This window comes from Pogoniulus pusillus, chromosome 11 (assembly GCF_015220805.1).
Source record: "Pogoniulus pusillus isolate bPogPus1 chromosome 11, bPogPus1.pri, whole genome shotgun sequence".
Lineage (NCBI taxonomy): Eukaryota > Metazoa > Chordata > Aves > Piciformes > Lybiidae > Pogoniulus > Pogoniulus pusillus.
Window position 1 is genome coordinate 1,674,045 of NC_087274.1, and position 21,409 is coordinate 1,695,453.

At 50.1% G+C, this 21,409-nt stretch overlaps 1 protein-coding gene across 5 annotated transcripts in view; it reads left to right on the top strand.

Moving 5' to 3' along the window:
* ANKFN1 (ankyrin repeat and fibronectin type III domain containing 1) overlaps positions 1-21,409 on the top strand; it is an 80,680-nt gene that overhangs the window by 20,139 nt on the left and 39,132 nt on the right. For all 5 annotated transcript variants that reach the window (XM_064150515.1, XM_064150516.1, XM_064150517.1 and 2 more), the window contains 4 exons: positions 71-184; positions 15,778-15,875; positions 16,231-16,321; positions 20,824-20,931. In XM_064150515.1, the coding sequence (XP_064006585.1) occupies positions 71-184; positions 15,778-15,875; positions 16,231-16,321; positions 20,824-20,931 (411 nt within the window). The remainder of the gene's footprint in view (positions 1-70; positions 185-15,777; positions 15,876-16,230; positions 16,322-20,823; positions 20,932-21,409) is intronic.

A 21,409-nucleotide genomic window follows, 5' to 3' on the forward strand; every position in this document is an offset into this window, starting at 1 on the left:
TTGAAGACTCCAACGTTGTTTGAATAGGATTTGTTGTGCTGAAGAGCTGATGTTTTCTCTTCTCTCCCAGGAGCCCCCGAGGCGCCAACCAACGTCTGTCTCATGGTAACAAGCAGTACATCACTCACTGTCACCTTCCAGGAACCTCTGAGTGTCAACTCAGCTGTGGTGACCAAGTATAAAGGTACTGGATTTAAGCATCTTTCACTTGCCTTAACAATGTACCAAACTTGGGAGGGCTGGCAAAGGTATTTCTCTGCAAGAAATTACAGCACAGTGCTGTTATGGTCAGAGCTATCCATTCCCCCCCACCTCTCCCCCCAGTTAATTAGCTGTAGAAGTGGAACTTTCTTAAAAGATTCCCCAAAGACAGATTTTTTTATTAAACAAAAAGAAAAAAGCAAAACAAATTAACCAAAGTTTTTCTCCATGAGTGCTTTGAAGGAGCTTGCTTGACTCACTTGTGGTTAGGACATCAGCTCAATGACTGGGTTGAGATGAGCAGTTGCACAACACAAGCTAACTTTTGGTGCCTGTGGGCTCCTGAAACCATGTGTATCCTTGTAAATGCCAAACCCACACCACCATGCCTTAAAGGAATGCCTCTGGAAGCTGAAACTCTTGGCAGAGGCATCATCTAGCCCAAGTAATTAGCTATTCCAGTGCTGCCACATCATTCTTGAGAGAGCAGTACGTTAGGAGTGGCAGTTGCAAAGTGGAATGAATAGGAAAATGCTTCCATCTGAATAGCACAGTTGAAGAGGGATGGTTTTAAAACAGAATTTCTGTCCCACAGGAAATTCCAGCATTCAAAAAAAATTATAATGCTTTATTGAAGACCAGAACAAAAAATGGAGACATTTTAAATGTGCCTGTTGAAAGGAACTTCCAAGCTTTCTAAAACGTTGGGCCCAAGAAGTTCCTCAGTGCTCAGTGCCTCCATCTTCTTGTGGGAGCCTGAGTCCTTCCAGCACGGAGCTGAAAAGCACTGTTCTGAAGAGCTGGGACCTTCTTGGCCCATGGCAGGAGGGTTAAGGAATGGGGAGCCTGAAAAAGCCTCTGAGTTATTTCCCACTCAGTGGGAGGGTTTCATTATTGAAGCAAAGACAGAAACCCAACAGGAAACAAAGTCACTGGAGAGGTCTGTGACCCTTGGGTTCTCATGCACAGAGCAAGAACCAGGACGGCTGTGTGGTGGGGCAGCCTAGAGCTGTTCCCACGTGTGTGGGGTCACAGGAGTGCTTCAACGGGAGCTTCAGAAAGCCCAAGTCCATCAAGAGGGTGCCAGAGCTCATGGGGCTCTTCTGAAGGTGGGACATGTTGGTGCAGAGCTCTACTGGCATCAAGCACAAGCACCCAAAGGACTGCTTGAGTTTCTTTTGGAAAGGACAGATTCCCTCTTATCTTTCCTCCCCTGCACCCGGGCGGAGATTCCAGGCAGCACTGGCTGTGCCCAGTTAAAAATGCTCACAGTGTAAGGAACAAAATCCCAGCTTCCCAGATCTGCCTGAAGCCATCGCAGTGATTCCATTCCCAGCAGCCTCAGTGGCAGGGTGAATAACTCTCACACCCAGTCAGCTGTGCAGTGCTGCAGGAAGGGTGATGTTCAAACCCATTGAAGCCCTGTGGAAGCCTAAACCTCATTTTCAGCAATGGCTTGGGTTGCCAGGAAACTAAATTTCATTTAAGGGCTTCCTACTGCCTGATTTACTTGTGAAAATGATGCTCGGGCTCCTGAAGTTCTCTGGCAGACCTCAGCCTGCTCTTTGCCTCGCACTGGTTTTAAACAGCCCTGCAATGCTGTCCACGCTCTCATTAAAACAGCTGTTGGCATTCCCACAGCCAAGCAAACTCCCCAGTAGCTCTCATTTTAAAAACAACACCCAAAATATCCACTCATCTTCTAAAGGCTGCAGGAGTTTTCTCTGGTGGACTCATTTGGGTCGAGCCTGGTGTGCACCATGTCAGCTCCGTCCGTGCAGTGTTAAGCGCAGCAGCCGGGGCTGAGCTAAGGTCTCAGCAGAGCAGGGAGCCCTGCTGTCACCTCTGCAATCGGCCCGCACTGCTCAGCGTTCCCTGCTTTATCAAGCTGACAGGTTTGCCAGAATGTTCTTTTTTAAAGCCCTTCTCCCGGGGGACTTGCATATTTACGGTGAGATAAAAAGGCAGATCATTAATAGCTCCTCTCGGTGACTTTCGGGAATTAATTAAGCGCCGGTGGTGGAATTGTTTATTGCACCATGGGCTGAGAGCCTTTGTGCTGCTTCGAGAGGCTCGTAAAAGCCAACCTCTGAAATGGTCACTCGCAGGAACGATTAGAGCCAGCTACCAGTTACTGGTCCTGAGAGGGGAGCTTGATAACACTGCCTGAGGATCCTTTGAGTCAGATAGGCAAACCTCCTACCCCAGGAAACCATCGAAGCCTTTCGCTAATTCAGGACCAGATCCAAGCTGTTAGGGTTCGGTTGGTTGCTTTGGGGTTTTTTTTCCCCTCAATACTTCACCATTTCTTTTTCTAAGCAAATTAGAATGCAGATCATTTGCAGCAGCGCTGGGGAATACCTGCTCGTTAACAGGAGCTAATGATCTTCCCTTCTCAGACCTGAGGAACAGAGGATCAAAGCTGACATCACTTCAGTTCCCTCAAAGCAGTGAGAAACTGCAAACTGTTCTTCTGCTTCTTCTTCTGCTTCTTCTTCTGCTGCTTCTTCTGCTTCTTCTTCTGCTTCTTCTTCTGCTTCTTCTTCTGCTGCTTCTTCTGCTGCTTCTGCTTCTTCTGCTTCTTCTGCTTCTGCTTCTTCTGCTTCTTCTGCTTCTTCTGCTTCTGCTTCTTCTGCTTCCTCTTCTGCTTCTTCTTCTGCTTCCTCTTCTTCTTCTGCTTCCTCTTCTTCTGCTGCTTCCTCTTCTTCTTCTGCTTCTTCTTCTGCTGCTTCTTCTGCTGCTTCTTCTGCTGCTTCTTCTGCTTCTTCTTCTGCTGCTTCTTCTGCTGCTTCTGCTTCTTCTGCTTCTGCTTCTTCTGCTTCTTCTGCTTCTTCTGCTTCTGCTTCTTCTGCTTCCTCTTCTGCTTCTTCTTCTGCTTCCTCTTCTTCTTCTGCTTCCTCTTCTTCTGCTGCTTCCTCTTCTTCTTCTGCTTCTTCTTCTGCTTCTTCTTCTGCTGCTTCTTCTCCCTCTCCTCCCTCTCCTCCCTCTCCTCCCTCTCCTCCCTCTCCTCCCTCTCCTCCCTCTCCTCCCTCTCCTCCCTCTCCTCCCTCCTTTTTTCCTTATTTTTTCCTTATTTTTCCTTTTTTTCCCGACTCTTTTTTCCTTTTTTCTTTTTCCTTCTTTTCCCCTTTTTTCCCCCTTCTCTTTTTTCCTTTTTTCCTTCTTTAAAAAATTCCATTTATTATTTTTTCTTCTTCTTTTTTTCCTTTTATTTTTATTGTTTTTAAATTTTTAACTTTTTTTCCCTTTTTCCTTCCTTTTTCCGTTTTCTTTTATTTTTCTTCTTTTAAATTTTTAACTTTTTTTCCTTATTGTTTCTTTCTTTTTCCATTTTTTAAAATTCTATTTTTCCTTTTTTTTCTTTTTTCTTCTTTTTTCCTTCTCTTTATTGTTCTTTTTCCCTTTTTTCTTCTTTTATTTGTCTTCTTTTAAATTTCTTAACTTTTTTTTTCCTTTTATTTTTCTTCTTTTTAAGTTTTTTAACCTTTTTTCCTTCCTTTTTCCTTCTTTTTTCCTTCTTTCTTTTTCCTTTTCTTCTTTTTCTTCCTTTTAAGTTTTTAACTTCTTTTTTTCTTCCTTTTCCCTTCTTTTTATTTTTCTTCTTTTTAATTTTTTACTTTTTTTACTTCTTTTTTATTCTTTTGTTATTCTTTTTAATTCTTTTTTTTCTTCTTTTTCTTCTTCCTTTACCTTCTTTTTTCCTTATTTTTTCTTCTTTTTTTATTCTTTCTTTTCATTTTTTTCCTTCTTTTTTTTTGCTTCTTTTTTTAATCCTTCCTTTCCCCCCCCCTGTATCTCCTTTTCTTTTAAAACATTATTTTTTTCCCCTCCCAAAGCTTTATTTGCCCAAATGTCATTTAGAAACTGGGTTTGGAACGTTGTCTGTCTGTTCTTTTCCTCTGTGTGATCTTTTCCCTCGTTAGCTGTATAACTTACAAATAATAATACAGGAGAATAATACTTTGCACTCACTCTCCAACCACTAAAACCATCTCACTTCATTAGGAGATTTAATTTTAACCACACACGGTGAATGGGTATTGACTTTGGTGTCCCAGCTGGATGGCAGTTCAGTGACTGCATTCTGTGGAGCCATTGCTTTAAGGAGCCAGAGTATTCTTTACTTCCTCTCCTGGATTGTTGTTTAATGTTGCAGGCACCATCCTAATGGCTCCCTTCAGCTTCCCTCCAGAGAAGGCTACAGAGTGGTGGTGGCTGACGTGAAATAATTCCTATGTATATTGTAACTTAGTAAAGTGTTTTGAGGCTGGAAGCAGACAGGAATGACATAAATCAATAATAATAGTAATAATCTGCTCCATGCAAGAGAGAGAGAGATTCAAAGCCAGAGACACCTCACCCCAGCCAGTTTTAGGAAGGATGTGAAGCATCACTGTAATATGGAGAAGCAAAAATAAGCCCAGCCCTTGGCTAATCATGCCCTGAAGCCAAACCTCACATCCCAACGTGGAAGTACTTAAGATCTGCTCTAGTTTTACCTAGTTGAAAACACAATGGAAATGCTGCCCACCAATACACAGAATAACTCGCCAGGGTTTGAAGCCAGGCTGAACCCCTCCAGGACTGTTGTGCTGTTGGTGTGTGGTGGATTTTTATCCTAGAGCTACACTATTGTAACCACCTTGATGCAAAAAAAAACCCAAACAATCCCAGCAGCAGCATAATCCAGACAGACACCACTTGGCTGCTCCTCATAATCCAGATAGGCACCACTTGGCTGCTCCTCATGATCCAGATAGACACCACTTGGCTGCTCATTATAATCCAGATGGGCACCACTTGGCTGCTCCTCATAATGCAGACAGGCACCACTTGGCTGCTTCTCATAACCCAGATAGGCACCACTTGACTGCTTCATAATCCAGACAGGCACCACTTGACTGCTCCTCATAATGCAGACAAGCATCACTTTGCTACTCCTCATAATGCAGACAGGCAGCATCTGACTGCTCATCATAATGCAGACAGGCAGCACTTGACTGTGAGGAGCAGTCCCAGCAGAGTGTAAGTGCTTGTAGGGCTGTGAAGAGCTCCTCTCTCTCAGTGATCAGCCTCTCTGGGGCTGAAGTGTCCCCCACAGCACCCACACCAGAGGAAAGCAAGGGGGTGAGCAAAATTATCAGGAGTGCTCAGGAATTTTGTTGCACATCTTGTCTGTGCATTGTAAATCTCATTTAAACCTTGCTTCTGTGGTGCATAGGTACAGGCAAAGCTCCTCCTGATGCATGGAGGAGAGGGTCACTTGTTGCCCATCAGAAGCTGTCAGAATAATGCTGTGATGAGCAGGTATGGGGTAAAGAACACCAAAGGACCTAGCACTGACCATAACTACTGCAAAGGATCACTTTGCACTGGAAAAAAATCTCCCTTTATATTGTCTTTACAATCCTAAAGCAAACATCTCTATTCCTCTTTGGAGACAAAATGAAACAGCTTGTATAACTGAAGCTGAGCTAATTTATTTAAGAGCCTGGAACTATTTATGTCTGAGGAGAGAGGAAGAGTGAAAGGAAAGAAAAAATAAAGGCCCAACCCTCTGGTGTTTGATGTAGCAAACGGAGCTGATCTGCTCTGCTTGGATGTGGCTGCAGGCTTGGATGCCAAGTTCTTGTCCAGATAGCCATGCTGAGCTGTCTTCTGAGCCTCTTGAGCCCCTCTTACCTTTTTTTCTGTTTGGCTTCCTCTTTAGAAGAAGATTTTGTGTTAGTCAGGCCTGCCCAGCTGCCCTCTAGGCTTTCTGCTGGGTGGAGAGAAGGGAGGTTTTCTTTTCTATGTCACAGAGATGTTGAGGTGCTGGAAGGTGTTGGGAGAAGGGCAGCAAGGCTGGGGAGGGGCCTGGAGCACAGCCCTGTGAGGAGAGGCTGAGGGAGCTGGGGGGGTGCAGCCTGCAGCAGAGGAGGCTCAGGGCAGAGCTCATTGCTGCCTGCAGCTGCCTGCAGGGAGGCTGTAGCCAGGTGGGGTTGGGCTCTGCTGTCAGGCAGCCAGCAGCAGAAGAAGGGCACAGAGCCTCAAGCTGTGCCAGGGCAGGTCTGGGCTGGATGTTAGGAGGAAGTGATAGGTTGGACTGGATGGTCTTGGAGGTCTCTTCCAACCTGGTTGATTCTATGATTCTAAGTTGTTGGCAGAGAGAGTGATTGGCATTGGAATGGGCTGCCCAGGGAGGTGGTGGAGTCCCTGTCCCCAGAGGTGTTGAAGCCAAGGCTGGCTGGGGCACTTAGTGCCATGGTCTGGTTGACTGGATAGGACTGGGTGCTAGGCTGGGCTGGGTGAGCTTGGAGCTCTCTGCCAACCTGGTTCATTTTATGATTCTGTGATTCTATGAATGGCAGTGAGAAAACCCAGACCTACAGGCTCTGTCCTTGTCTGCTTTTGGTGTCCAAGCCAAGAGGCTCACATCGTGCTGCTGATGGACTTTAGCTGTTGCTTTCGCTTTTACATTTGCTTGGATTTACCTAAATCAGTAGAGACTAAAAGCAATCTGCATGTGGCCAAGCATGACAGCTCCAGGTCACAGGTACTGTGGAGAGGAGGTGAAATTCACACAGTTGGTGGCAGAGTGGGAACTCCTGAAGCAGGCTCCTGAGCTGGCAGGTGATTCCTGTGTTTGGGAAAGCTTCCTCACTGGGGACTGAAAACCAGAAGGTCTTCAGAGGCATTGTGACAAAGTTTTCCTGGTCACTGCTTTCTCTCAAGTCTTCTCTGGTCCATCACAGAGTTTTCTGGAGCATTTGCACACATAGAGGCTCTAAACCACAGTCAGTTTGCCTCTCCAACCTGAACTTGGTGCTGCCCCAGCGACTGGAGCTGACCCACAGAGCTGATAAGTGAGTGTGAATTGGCAATCAGGCCTTTGGGTCTGCTTTGACCTCATCTCTTGAGCATAAATTGCAGGCTTTACTGTTTGGTTGTTTGCCATCACTGGTTATTATTGGCTGGTGCCAAAGGTAAAGGAGCCACAGCTCTTTATTTGCAAGAGAGCTTCTAGCCAAAGTAGTTAATTAGCAAAGAAACTCTCTGAAACAAGTGTCATGAAGATTTAGAGCCAGGGAAGTTTCAAATGAAGGTGTGCTCTCCAGGAATAGCCCAGGGATGCTCCTCTTGGGCCTACTTTGGATGCTTCTTGATGTTTTCCTGTTCCTCAGCTGGATGCAGTGCTGCCTGCTTCCATCTTTTCCATTCCTCTTCAGTTTTCTTGAAGTTTCCACTGGTCAAGCAGAAAAAGCCTTGACCAAGTTTGCAGAAATAATGGAAATAATAGAAAAGACCCCAAAGAATCATAGAATCAACCAGGTTGGCAGAGAGCTCCAAGCTCATCCAGCCCAACCTAGCACCCAGCCCTGCCCAACCAACCAGACCATGGCACTCAGTGCCCCAGCCAGCCTTGGCTTCAACACCTCCTGCCACGGCCACTCCACCACCTCCCTGGGCAGCCCATTCCAGTGCCAATCACTCTCTCTGACAACAACTTCCTCCTCACATCCAGCCCAGACCTGCCCTGGCACAGCTTCAGGCTGTGTCCCCTTCTTCTGCTGCTGCCTGCCTGGCAGCAGAGCCCAACCCCACCTGGCTACAGCCTCCCTGCAGGCAGCTGCAGGCAGCAATGAGCTCTGCCCTGAGCCTCCTCTGCTGCAGGCTGCACCCCCCCAGCTCCCTCAGCCTCTCCTCACAGGGCTGTGCTCCAGGCCCCTCCCCAGCCTTGCTGCCCTGCTCCAAACACCTTCCAGCACCTCAACATCTCTCTGCAATTCAGGAGCCCAGAACTGGACACAGCACTCAAGGGGTGGCCTGAGCAGTGCTGAGCACAGGGGCACAAGAACCTCCCTTGTCCTGCTGCCCACACTGCTCCTGAGCCAGCCCAGGATGCCATTGGCTCTGCTGCCCACCTGGGCACTGCTGCCTCCTCTCCTGCTCCTCTCTCCCAGCACCCCCAGCTCCCTCTCTGCCTGGCTGTTCTCAGCCACTCTGTCCTCAGCCTGTGGTGCTGCTTGGGGTTGTTGTGGCCAAAGTGCAGAGCCCTGCCCTTGGCCTTGTTCAGTCTCATCCCCTTGGCCTCTGCCCACCCATGCAGCCTGGCCAGGTCCCTCTGCAGGGCTCTGCTACCCTCCAACAGCTCCACAGCTGCTCCTAGCTTGGTGTCCTCTGCAAACTCACTGATGCTGGACTCAATCCCCTGCTCCAGATCATCAATAAAGAAGGGCTATTAGTACTCAGAGCAGTTAGGAGCTCAGCTTTTAATTTAAGTAGTACCTAGAAATCCCAGCCCCAGGCCATGACTCTACTCTTAACTTCTGTGTTTGCACAGCAATATCCAGTAAATCCCAGCCTGAGTCCCTGAACAAACAAACAAGTGGAAGCTGCCCTGGCCCTGCCGTGGCTGCTGTGGCTCCTCTCCTATTGTCCCTGTCTGCACACTTGTTGAGCAGCCCACTCCAGACGTTCTGTTAGTGTGGGTTTGTGGATGGATTACACTCTTCACAAGAAACCCAGATCCATGGGAGCAAACACAGGCTGCCGAGTGCCAAACATTTGGGTTTTCCACCTGGAAGCACTCTGCTGGGATCTGTGTCAGGACTCCCTGCAGCTGCCATGACTTCTCTTTCTTCTGGCATTCTCTGGAGAACTTCCAAACACAAAAGAAGCCTGAAAAGAGCCTGAACTCAAACCTACAAACATGTGTCCCTTTCTTAAGCCAGGCCAGAAAGGGCTCAAGGCAGCCTGGAGGAGCTGACCAAGTACTGCAAACATTGTTCTGCATCTAAGCTGGTGAAGCTGTCGACTCCTGCTGCTCACTGCTGTTCAACTCTCTTCAGTACGTTTTTGTTTAGGTGCTCCCAGCCTGGTTTTACCACATGAATGGCAGTGTTCAGCATCCCTAAATCGAGCTGCCAAAGCAGGACGAGTGTAAATTATTAACATTATTTGGTAAAGGTCAGCAGGCAAGGAAAGTGTGAAGTGATTTCTGGCGTCGGTGCCCTCTTTGAGCTTTACATTTCAAAGGAAGCTATTGAGCAGTGCAATTGTTTGTTTGGAGGCCCTTGCGAACACAAGCTAAGACCACAGTGTCCTCCAGCCTTGGTTCTGGATGCAGAGGTGAAGGGAAGGGGTGGGAATCTTCCTTACTTGGCTCTGCATTAAAAGCCATAGGGACAAAATGCTTTGTCCAAGTCACAACAGCAAGCCAGAAGCAAATGCAAGAAGCAAGCTCAGTGCACTGCTCTGTAGGCTCCAGCAACTCAGCACCGGAGCTGCTCTCCCTCGGTCTAATTCACAGCAGCACAGAACTAACCAGGTTGGAAATGACCTCTGAGATCATTGAGTCCAACCTAGCACCTAACCCTTCCCCTTAACTAACCCATGGCACTGAGTGCCTCATGCAGCCTCCTCTTAAACACCTCTGGGCACGGTGACTCCACCACCTCCCCAGGCAGCCCATTCCAATGCCAATCACTCTTACTGGGAAGAACTTCCTAACATCTACCCCAAACCTGCCCTGGTGCAGTCGGAGGCAGTGTCCTCTTGTTCTGTCCCTGGGAGAAGAGCCCAACCCCACCTGGCTGCAACCTCCCTTCAGGTAGCTGCAGCTGTAATTACTCTGCTCAGCATTCAGTAACTTCAGTGCAAGCAGAAACAAATGCCAGGAGAAGTGACAGGTTCTGCTGTGGCTCAGGCTGTTTGCTTGACTCAGGAGGTGTTTTCCTGAATGAATCAGTTCAGTCTGGAGAAGAGGAGGCTGAGGGGAGGCCTCATTGCTCTCTACAACTGCCTGAAGGGAGGTTGAAGGGAGGGTGGAGCAGCCTCTTCTCCTTGGTGTCAAGCACCAGGAGCAGAGGAGATGGTTACAAGCTGTGCCAGAGGAGGTCCAGGCTGGGTGTTAAGAAATTCACTGAAAGGGCTCTCAAACACTGGAATGGTCTGCCCGGGGCAGTGGTGGAATCACCAACCCTGGAGGTGTTCAAGCAGCCTGTGGACCAGGCACTTAGGGACAATGCTTAGTGCTGACCCTTTGGGGCTGGGTTGAGAGTTGGACTGAATGTTGGACTGGATGGGGCTGTTTAGTTTGAGGAAGAGGAGGCTGAGGGAAGACCTCCTTGCTGTCTACAACTACCTGAACAGACATTGTGATGAGGCTGCTGCTGGGCTCTGCTCACAGGGAACTGGAGACAGAACAAGGGGGAATGGCCTTAAGTTGAGGCTGGGGAGGCTTAGATTGGACATTAGGAAAAAGTTTTTCATGGAGAGAGTGGTCAGGGAGTGGAATGAGCTGCCCAGGGAGGTGGTGGAGTCACCCACCCTGGCTGTGTTTCAGGGTTGTTTGGATGTGGTGCTTGGGGCTGTGGTTTAAGGTGAGTCTTGTTGAGTAGGGTTCTAGGTTGGACTTGGTGATCACAGGCTCACAGGATGTCAGAGGTTGGAAGGGACCCAAAGAGATCATAGAATCATAGAACCAGTCAGGGCTGGAAGGGACTACAAGGATCATCCAGTTCCAACCCCCATGCCATGGGCAGGGACACCCTACCCTAGACCACAGCCCCACCCAGCCTGGCCTCAAACACCTCCAGCCATGGGGCCTCAACCACCTCCCTGGGCAACCCATTCCAGCCTCTCACCACTCTCCTGCTCAACAACTTCCTCCTCACCTCCAGGCTGGTCATCGTGTCCACCCCCCCTGCCCAGAGCAGGACCTAGCTCCAGCTTTGCCAACCTGGCTGACTCTGTGATTCTGTGATCTCTTCTGAGCAGTGATCCTCTGTGATAGGCTGGGAGCAGGAGGTGTTTTGTACCTTCACTTTGTCAGCCCCTCTGTTTAAAGCTGTTTAATGCACGCTCAAGAGAACAGAAAGGCAGCGAGCGGAGAAGAGACAGGTGAAAAGCAACGAAGAAACTTCTCCCTTTTATTTCAAAGGGCATGAATTGAGCATTTAAAAATAAAGAAATAAAGCAGCCCTACTTGGCCAGAAGTAAGTTACATAACTTAAGCCAGTCTAAAAGTCTGTGCCAGCAATTTACATGAGTTTTATGTAACTGTTTATACTGCTGTTTGTTTAAAAACGACTACTTACCTTGGCGGCCGCAGCAACACGTCGTGCGGGTGAGAGCTCTGGAATACAGGGCACCTTCATCAAGACACAGAGTCACCAATAGATTAAGCACACACACACCTACACACACACCCCCCCCCCACCCCCAGCCCCTGCTCTGACATAACGTGAAGTGTCAGATGGAAAGCCTCAACAGCACAGACATTCAGCGCTCGCGACAAAGCAGCCCTTTGGGGTGTGCGGAGCGGCACTGGAACTTGCTCCATCCTTAATTCACCCAACAGCTTGCAGGTCCTTTACAGCACAGTTGGTGCAGTCTACAAGACCAGCTCTTGTTCCCAGGCTCTTATGAAGGACCCTCTTCAGCTTCAGGGTTTTATACATGAGGCTTTCTCTGTTCAGCGGCTGCGGGGCTGTGCTTAGCCAGGCTGTTGTTCTCCCTTAAAGCTCCACGTGCTGGAGACTTGCACAAAGGATCACTGGTGACTGAGCAAGGGCAAGGGCAGGGCTCTGCACTCTGGTCACAACAACCCCCAGCAGCACTACAGGCTGGGGACAGAGTGGCTGAGAGCAGCCAGGCAGAGATCATTGAGTCCAGCCTAGCTGGGGGTGCTGGGAGAGAGGAGCAGGAGAGGAGGCAGCAGTGCCCAGGTGGGCAGCAGAGCCAATGGCATCCTGGGCTGGCTCAGGAGCAGTGTGGGCAGCAGGACAAGGGAGGTTCTTCTGCCCCTCTGCTCAGCACTGCTCAGGCCACCCCTTGAGTGCTGCATCCAGTTCTGGGCTCCTCTATTCAGGAGAGATGCTGAGGTGCTGGAAGGTGTTTGGAGAAGGGCAGCAAGGCTGGGGAGGGGCCTGGAGCACAGCCCTGTGAGGAGAGGCTGAGGGAGCTGGGGGGGTGCAGCCTGCAGCAGATGAGGCTCAGGGCAGAGCTCATTGCTGCCTGCAGCTGCCTGCAGGGAGGCTGTAGCCAGGTGGGGTTGGGCTCTGCTGCCAGGCATCCAGCAGCAGAAGGGGACACAGCCTGAAGCTGTGCCAGGGCAGGTCTGGATGTGAGGAGGAAGTTGTTGTCAGAGAGAGTGATTGGCACTGGAATGGGCTGCCCAGGGAGGTGGTGGAGTGGCCGTGGCAGGAGGTGTTGCAGCCAAGGCTGGCTGGGGCACTTAGTGCCATGCTCTGGTTGGTTGGGCAGGGCTGGGTGCTAGGCTGGGCTGGATGAGCTTGGAGCTCTCTTCCAGCCTGGCTGATTCTATAATTCTAGCATCTAGAAACTTCAGTGAGAAATGGCTTGAGTTGGTTTGCCTTTAAAATTACATCATAATTTCATCCTCTTCTCACCTGAAGCAGTAAAACTGGGGAGGGGGGGGTAAAAAAAAAAAGTTCACTGCAATTAAAAGTAAGCCCCAAAGAGTCAAGATTTGTTTTGAGTTCCTTTCTGACAGGTATCATGAGTCAGAGAATGACATTCTGTCAAACAGAGCAAGGCTTCAGTGTATCCTGGAGAGATGTTTTCAGTAGGACTTTGAAAGCAGGGGACAAAGAAGGCACTATTCCAACACAGCTGTTCCAAAAGAGGCATTGCTCAGTTATGGAAACTTTTATTGGCACTGGGGGGGGAGGGCAGGGATTTTCCAAAGAGCAGGTTTTAAAACATATGTATTTGAAACTTGAGTGGTGGCTGCCCTTGTATGCAGGTAAAGAGCCTTGGAAGATTCTGGATCACAGTGACAACCATAACCTGTGCCACCAGCTCAAATCACACCCCCACAGTTTTGATTTCCCAGGTCCCAGCCAGCACAGGGGAAGATGAAAACACCACTGCAGGCTCCTGGTGTTACTTGGCTGTGCAGGAAGCACAACTGAGGCTCAGCCAAAGAACCAGTGGAGACCTGAGGCCAGATGAGGAGAGCAGAATCACAGAATCACAGAGTTTCTCAGATTGGAAAAGCTTCATCGAGTCCAATCACTAAGTTTCACACTGACAAGTGCTTGACTAAACCAAATCCCTCAGCACAACATCTGATCACCAGGAATCACTATGGTTGGGAAGGACCACCAGGAGCAGGCAGTGCACGACCCTCCCCAGGACCTTGGGAAAGAGCTCACAGACTCAAGTCAGTCTTCCTCTCCTAGCTGCCCTTCAAGGGACCAGGGGATCTCAGTGCCACCCAGCAAGTCATGGTTTAATGGCAGAGGTGGTCTCAGGTGGCTGGTTGGACTCAGAAATCTTAGAGGTCTCTCCCAACCAGATGGATTCTGTGATTCTGAGCCAGTGAGGGCATCTGCCCTGCACGTAGGCTTTCTCCAACAGCATGAACTGGGGCAGCAGCTTCTGCTGGGACACCAGAGCAAAGCTGAGGGTAATTATTTCACAACCCACTTCCTCAGCTCTTCCCCAGGAGGCTTTAAAGGCAACGTCAGCCTTTTCTCCCCGTGGTAACTCAGCTTCCTTCTCTGAACTCAGCAAGTTCAGACCGAGAGCAAACTGCCCTGCTGTGGCTGCTCTTAACACCAGTGCCCTGCTGCTCCTGCAGTACTCGTGCTTGCACACATGCAGGATCACAACCCTGAGCAGACTGAGGTAGCTCATTTCTCCAGGCAGTGTGTTGGGATCTCTAAAGACCAGGAGCACTTCTCTAAATCCACAGCCTCCCTGGACAGCCTGTGCCAGACTCACTGTAGAGTCATAGAATCAGTCAGGGCTGGACAGGACCACAAGGACCATCCAGCCCCAACCTCCCTGCCGTGCCCAGGGACACCCTACCCTAGAGCAGCCTGACCACAGCCTCAGCCAGCCTGGCCTCAAACACCTCCAGCCATGGGGCCTCAACCACCTCCCTGGGCAACCCATTCCAGCCTCTCACCACTCTCCTGCTCAACAACTTCCTCCCCACCTCCAGCTTTGCTCCATTCCCCCCACTCCTGCCACTCCCTCACAGCCTCACAAGTCCCTCCCCAGCACTTTTGTAGCCCACTTCAGATGCTGGAAGGCCACAAGAAGGTCCCCTGGGAGCCTCCTCTGCTCCAGCCTGCACAGCCCCAACTCTTTCAGGCTGTGCTCACAGCAGAGCTGCTGCAGCCTCTCAGCATCCTCCTGGCCCTGCTCTGGACACACTCCAGCATCTCCACCTCCTTCTGTAATGGGGGCTCCATCCTCACACTGAAGAACCTCTTCCTCAGCTCCAGTCTAACCCTGCTCTGCCTCAGCTCCAAACCATTCCCCTTGTCCTGTCTCTAGACACCCTCAGGAAAAGTCTCTCTGCAGCCTCCGTGGAGGATCTCTTCAGGCACTCTAGGACAGCTCTAAGGTCTTCTCTTCTCCAGGCTGAACAACCTCAGCTCCCTCAGCCTGTCTTCATAGCAGAGGTGTTCCAGCTGCTAAATCTGCAAGTAAAGTTTCTATAAATGGCTTTCTGAACCTTAGAAGGAAAGCTTTGGGCTGAACTCTCCACTTTGCTGTCAATCCAGAAAATTGAGAGCATTTCCCCCTGTCTGCAGTGGGATAATTTAAGAGATGAGTTTCACTGTTCTGGGAGCTTTGGGTCTGAAGGTATCAATTACTAAAAGCTGGAGGTATGACTCTGGGATTAGCCTTCACTCCAGTCATGGTACCTGTCATTATTACAGTGTGATTGAAGAAAAAGAGGCTCTTTTCCTCCCTGCAGCCATCAGTTCCCCACTTGTGTCTTTTCTGCAGCAGTTTTCAGGGCCTGTTGGATGCTGTTTTACACAGGCACTCATCTTTGCAAGTGCTGAGGATGAGTACTGACTGCAGGACTGCTCACTCCACGGCCCTTGGAGCAGGAATAGCAGCTCTCTGTGTATGGTGATAGCAGAAGGTACCCGTTGTAATATAGGCTGCAGGATGGCTTGGGAGGGATGTCTCAGCCCAGCACCACTTCATTCACTTCAAAAGTGGACACAGCTCCTCGTGGAGCTCTCCAGTTTCAGTGACCACAGCAGCATGAGGCTTGGACCCACTGAAACCAGTGAGGAGACTCCAGCGAGAGGCAGCTCTAGCCCATGGAGGATGTTGCTGTGCAAATCAGCCAAGGCTCAGTGATGAGAGTTTTGTGCAGCCAAAAGGACTCCCTGCCCAGGCCCACCTATGCAGATCCAACTGCAAAGCAGCACTTCTTGTTGGTTTGGATGCCTGAGCTGCCAAATGGCTTTAGCAGGTCCAAATGCTCTGCCTGCTCTTCTCCACTGCTTCTCTTCTTTAAAAGGGAACTGTTGAACCGAGGGCAAATGTTGGCTGAGTCTGATGTGTTTAGCAGGGTATTTTGAAGTATTCTTTGCTTAAAAGCTTTTGACCAATATTTTCCCTTTCCATACACAGAAATATGGTTTCATTCCTGTGTGAAGCCTTGGGAAGCATTGTTGTTAAACCTGAGTCTTAGCATCCACACGGAACGGGGTACTGCTAGGAGAGAAGTTAACCTGTGAGTGATTCGAGCACTCTGATTCCTTTGCTCGGACTGGGACTCAATTTGGTTTTCTCCTGCTGTTTGTTTCCTAGTGGAATGGAGCTCCTCAGAAGACTTTTCTCCTTTGGCTGGTGAGATAATTATGGACAATCTTCAGTCTCTGAGGTGCACCATCACGGGTCTCAGGACGGTGAGTGCCAAGCGACTTGTGTGGATCTCGCTGCCCTCTGCCACCCCAGTGATGCAGACACTGCTGGCATGCACCCTGCCTGTGGGTAACAGCTGCAGAGTGCCTTTCCTCTAGCAGCAAGTTCCACTTGTTAACCATACCATGCCTGGGATCCATACCCTGAAAGCCACAAAGGAACAGGCAGAGAGTGTGAAGTGTTTGATCAGCTGTCATGAGGGGAGGTGGGAAAAGGCTGGGGTGAAAGCTGCTGTTTTCTGGAGCGTGAGACACTCCTGGTGCAGAGCAAAAGCTCCTGGCAAAGCCAGCCCTGACTCTGATGACCAACAGCTAAATGAACAACTCCTTCTCTCGGCAGGGTCAGAGGTATTATGTCCATGTCTCAGCATACAACATGAGAGGATGGGGACCTCCACGCAAATCCACTCCTGAGTGTGCTTCTCCTTCAAGTAGGTTGAGTTTGTTCTGCTCTCCCTGGCTGATTACTGATGCTGCTTTCTAAGAATTCCTTCCTCTTCCAAGAACAGAACAAGACAAATGTTCTGGAGTTCATGATTGAGTTGCCACCTCCTCTAGGAATGGGTTTGTATTCTGCCTTGTAGCATTATAGATGCCCCTCAGTGCACCATGCCCATAGCATCCTGTATGTCAACGACTGTAGTGTGGACACACAAGTTCAGTGCCCATCAGCTCTAATCCATAAGCACTGGAATGTTCCAGACTTGTCCAAAAGCCTTTTTTCCTTTCCAAATCCACAACAGGTTTTCTCAGACTCTACTGGGACTGAGATTTCTCATCTGCAACTCTTAATCTGCTATAATCACATAGTGCTGTTAGCTCCTTTGCAGCCTTGGTGCTCGCTGTCAGACTGGCTCAGCATACCACAGCCTCCCTGGTATTGATTGAGGCAGTGAAGTGAGACTTCTCTCTTTATTGCATTAGCACTTGTTTTCATTAGGCTGATGGAGCAATTTAATAAACTTGCATGCTAATATGAGAAAATAAACTAAGCTGTCCCTGCTCACAGTGAGGAGGCTTGGATAGATGAGCATCTACAGCACCATTGGCCATTTGCCTTCAGTTTTCCTCCTTTATAGAATCACAGAATGGGTTAGGCTGGAAGGGACCTCAAAGCTCAGCCAGTTCCAACCCCTGCCATAGGCAGGGACACCTCCCACTAGAACAGGTTGCTCAAGGTCTCATCCAGCCTGGCCTTGAACACCTCCAGGGAGGTTCTGAGGCATAGGGGCACTCAATGTGATCAAAGATCAAGATCACACTGGGTGATTCTGTACTCCACAACCTCCCTGGGCAACATGTGCCAGTGTCTCACCACCCTCACTGAAGACAACCCTTTCCTAACAGCCACTTTCAATCTCCCCTCTGCCACTTCAAACCCATTCCTCCTCCTCCTCTCATTACCAGACCTTGTCAGCAGTCCCTCCCCAGCCCTCCTGCAGCCCCCTTCACAGCCTGCAAGGCCACTCCAAGCTCTCCTGGAAGCCTTCTCCTCTCCAGGCTGCACAGCCCCAACTCTCTCAGCCTGTGCTTAGAGAAGAGCTGCTGCAGCCCTCTCAGCATCTTGGTGGCCTCCTCTGCACTGGCTCCAACCCTTCCATGTGCTGCTTGTGCTGGGGGCTGCAGAAGTGTGTAAGGAGAGCAGAGCCAAGGGGCAGAATCCCTTCCCTTGCCCTGTGCCCACACTGCTCTGGCTGCAGCCCAGCACAGGGTTGCTGTCTGGGCTGCACTCCCACTGCAGCCTCCTGTGGAGCTTTGCATGAGCCCAGACCCCCAGGGCCTGTTCCTCAGGGCTGCTCTCAGCCATTCCCCACCCAGCCTGGAGCTGTGCTTGGGATTACACTGATCCAGATGCAGGACCTTACCCTTGGCTCCAGAATAAAACCACTTCTAAGCTAAGATGCCATTTACCACTGCAGTTACTGGGGGCAGAACTCCTTTATCCTCATGACTGCCTTCAGCACTGCTTTTGAAAGGCAGCAGATTGGTGCTTGGCAAGAAGACAGTGATCTGAAATGACACCAGAGTTGCATAACAGAGTGTGGCCCTAAGCTCAACATTCAATATGAACACATTAAGATGCTACAAAGTTGTCTGAAACAGCAGCTGGAATGAAATGAAAGCTTCAGGATTTAGTCTTGATCCATTCCAATCCCAGAACATCAGATTCTTGGAGATGCATCCATGTAGCATGGCAGTGAGTGTTCCTGCTTCCCACACACAGCAGCAGCCTGGATAGTGGTGGCCAGAGTTGTGCAGCTGGTCTGTGAAATAATGGTGCATAGAAACATTTCTAGGCTGCTTCATTAGCAGGTGAGTGGTGGACATGAGGGAAGCTGAGCATCCATGTCTGAGTTCTCTGCTATTTTTATGCTACTCAGCAACCTAAAGGTCCAGAGACTTGGGAAGCCACTGGGATAGAGAAATCACAGGATGGCAGCAGTTGGAAGGGACCCAAAGAGATCATCCAGTCCAACCCCCCTGCCACAGCAGGACCACACAATCCAGCTCAGGGCACACAGGAACACATCCAGACAGGCCTGGAAAGGCTCCACAGAAGGAGACTCCACAGCCTCTCTGGGCAGCCTGTGCCAGGGCTCTGGGAGCTTCACAGCAAAGAAGTTCCTCTTGTGCTGAGCTGGAACCTCCTGTGCTGCAGCTTCCATCCATTGCTGCTTGTCCTATCCCAGGAGCAGTGAGCAGAGCCTGTCCCCCCTCCTGACCTCCAGCCCTCAGATAGTTATGAACATTGATTCAATCCCCTCTCAGGCTTCTCTTCTCCAGACTAAGCAGCCCCAGGGCCCTCAGCCTCTCCTCACCAGGCAGTGCTCCAGTCCCCTCATCATCCTCACAGCCCTCCCTTGGACCCTCTCCAGCAGATCCCTGTCCCTCTTCAACTGAGTAGCCCAGAACTGAAGGCAGTATTCAAAATGAGGTCTCAGCAGAGCAGAGTAGAGGCAGGAGAACCTCCCTGGATCTGCTGGGCACACTCCTAATGCCATTGGCCCTCTTGGTCCCCAGGGCACATTGTTGTGCCATGGATGTTCTCCCCCAGCACCCCCAGGTCCCTCTCCCCAGGGCTGCTCTCCAGCAGTCACCTCCCAGCCTGTGCTGCTGCAGATTATTATCCCTCCCCAGGTGCAGGACTCTGCACTTGTCCTTGTTGGACCTCATTAGGTTTGTCTGTGCCCAGCTCTGCCCTCCAGGTCTCGCTGATGTTGTTTGAAACTCTGTCAGTTTGTTGGCACCAAAGCACTCTGAAGTTGGTGAGTTCCAGTTGGTTCCTCCTGGCTGCTCACAGGAGAGCTAAGAACTGGACTCCCCACACCAAGGGCTAAGTGCAGCTGGCTCTTGATCTCTGCAAGAGCACACAACATGCAGGACAGCCACATGCAGCTGTCACCAGTGCCACAGGCTATCAGGACAGCAAATGTCTCCCTTTTTCCACCCTTTGATGGAGCTTACTGTAGCTGCTGCACTAAGCAGCAGCAAATCCACATTTCTATCCCTGGCACTGTGAGCCCACTGGAAGGAATGCTGGACTCCAAACTTCCACTAGAAACCAGAGCTGTATAATTAGTGGGAGAGCAAACTGTTTGTTGGTGGCTGTGAACACAGTCATGGCCTCTAAGCCAGCAAGATGGAAGCATGTTTCCCTTGCAGACAGATCTCTTAATACTTTGATCCACTGCTACTTTGAGTCAGGAAACTGCTGCAATACTTTTTTCTCATCATGCTGAAAGGATGGAAATAGCCAAGTCTGGAATGAAAAGGCTCCTCTCTGATAGACACTGGTTCATTCTCCTCTCTGTCATCACAGAATCACAGAGTGTCAGGGGCTGGAAGGGACCTCCAAAGCTCATCCAGTCCAACCCCCTGCCACAGCAGCATCACCCAGAGCAGATCACACAGCAACACATCTGGGCAGGGTTTGAATATCTCCAGAGGGAGACTTCACAGCCCCCCTGGGCAGCCTGTGCCAAGGCTCTGTCACACTCACAGGGAAAAAATTCTTCCTCATGTTTACATGAAACTTCCTCTGCCTCAGCTTCCACCACTGCCTCTTGTGCTGGCACTGGGCATCACCCAGCAGAGCCTGACTCCAGCCTCCTGGCACTCACCTGCACATATTGATAACCATTGCTGAGGTCACCTCTCAGGCTCCTCCTCTCCCAGCAGCACAGCCCCAGCTCCTTCAGGCTCTCCTCTTAGCAGAGATGTTCCATTGCCTTCAGCATCTTGGTGGCTCTGCTCTGGACACTCTCAAGCAGTTCCATGTGATGGGATTGTTTCTTAAAATCAAGCTTGAGCCTGTAGCTACAGCAAAGGAATCTTTTGTAGGCTGAAGGTAGGTGGGACAGACAGAAAGCTCAGCTTCTTGCCTCAGTAGTGCAGTGCTGAGCAGAGCCTGCACTCAGGGGCAGGATCCACCAGCGACTGTCAGACTTCTGCTGGGAGCAGGTTTGCAGAAGGGGTTCTGCTCAGAGCACGTTTCTCTGGCTGCAGAGCTAGCTCTGGGGGGAGGAGATGGTCACTCTCTGCTTTGCAGCAGGTTTTCTGTCTAACAGAGGCTCAGGCTGCTGGAGTCCCAGCAAAAGGCAGCAGCAGCAGCAGCAGCATGACCCTAGGGAGGCACCAATGTGATGAGCACAGGCTGAGAGCTGCTCTGGCCCTTTAGATATCGAGAGAAATAGCCATTGCCTAGTTAGTCACTACAGGAGCTTCCAGGAGCTGATTGTGAGCTCTTGGTTAATAATCATGATGATTAATTAGCTGGCACAAGGTAAAGGAAACCTGTTGTACGAGTAGCAACAGCATCAGGCCAGATGTAAAACTCCTCTAATGCCAAGAGGCGTCAGAGGCAAGAAAACCTTTTCAAAGCCTTGCACTGCGCCTTTGTGTTCCATTTCTGTTTATCTCCTTTGCTCAACAGACTGGAAAGACTGCAGTGGAAGAGAAGCTCGGCACAGGGGACACACTGAGGCCCTGGAACGCCTCCTGCAGCAGGTTCGAGCAGCTCATCAGCATTACAACTGCAGAGGTAAGGCTGAGGAGCTGTGCGGTAGGGCAGCAGCTGAAGCCTCTGTGGCGCCGGTCATGTTAGCAGCTCTCTAACTGGGTCACACCTTCCCATTCATCAGGAAACGAGAAAAGATATTCATATTGGCCCATCTGGAATCACTTTAGTGCACTATCTTGCTCTTAACCCTTGAAATTAGCTGGGGGAAAGCACTTGAAAGCTCGGATGCAGGCAGCACAGACCCTTCCTGCCTCTGTACCCTGCACACCTACTGGTTCGGGGTCGCCTCCAAGCCACTTCCACACAGGATTCCATCAAAACGTTTCATCAGCCCTCTTTTATCTGGGGTTTTGTGGGGTGTTTTCATCCAACTAAACAGTTTAGAGGGTTAACAACTGGTTTGGATCAGCAGAGGAGACTTGGCTGCCTCCAAATGGAAGACCCTGAGTAGTCTAAGTGGGTGTGATGCCAACCTGCAATGAAAACTCCTTGCAGGGGG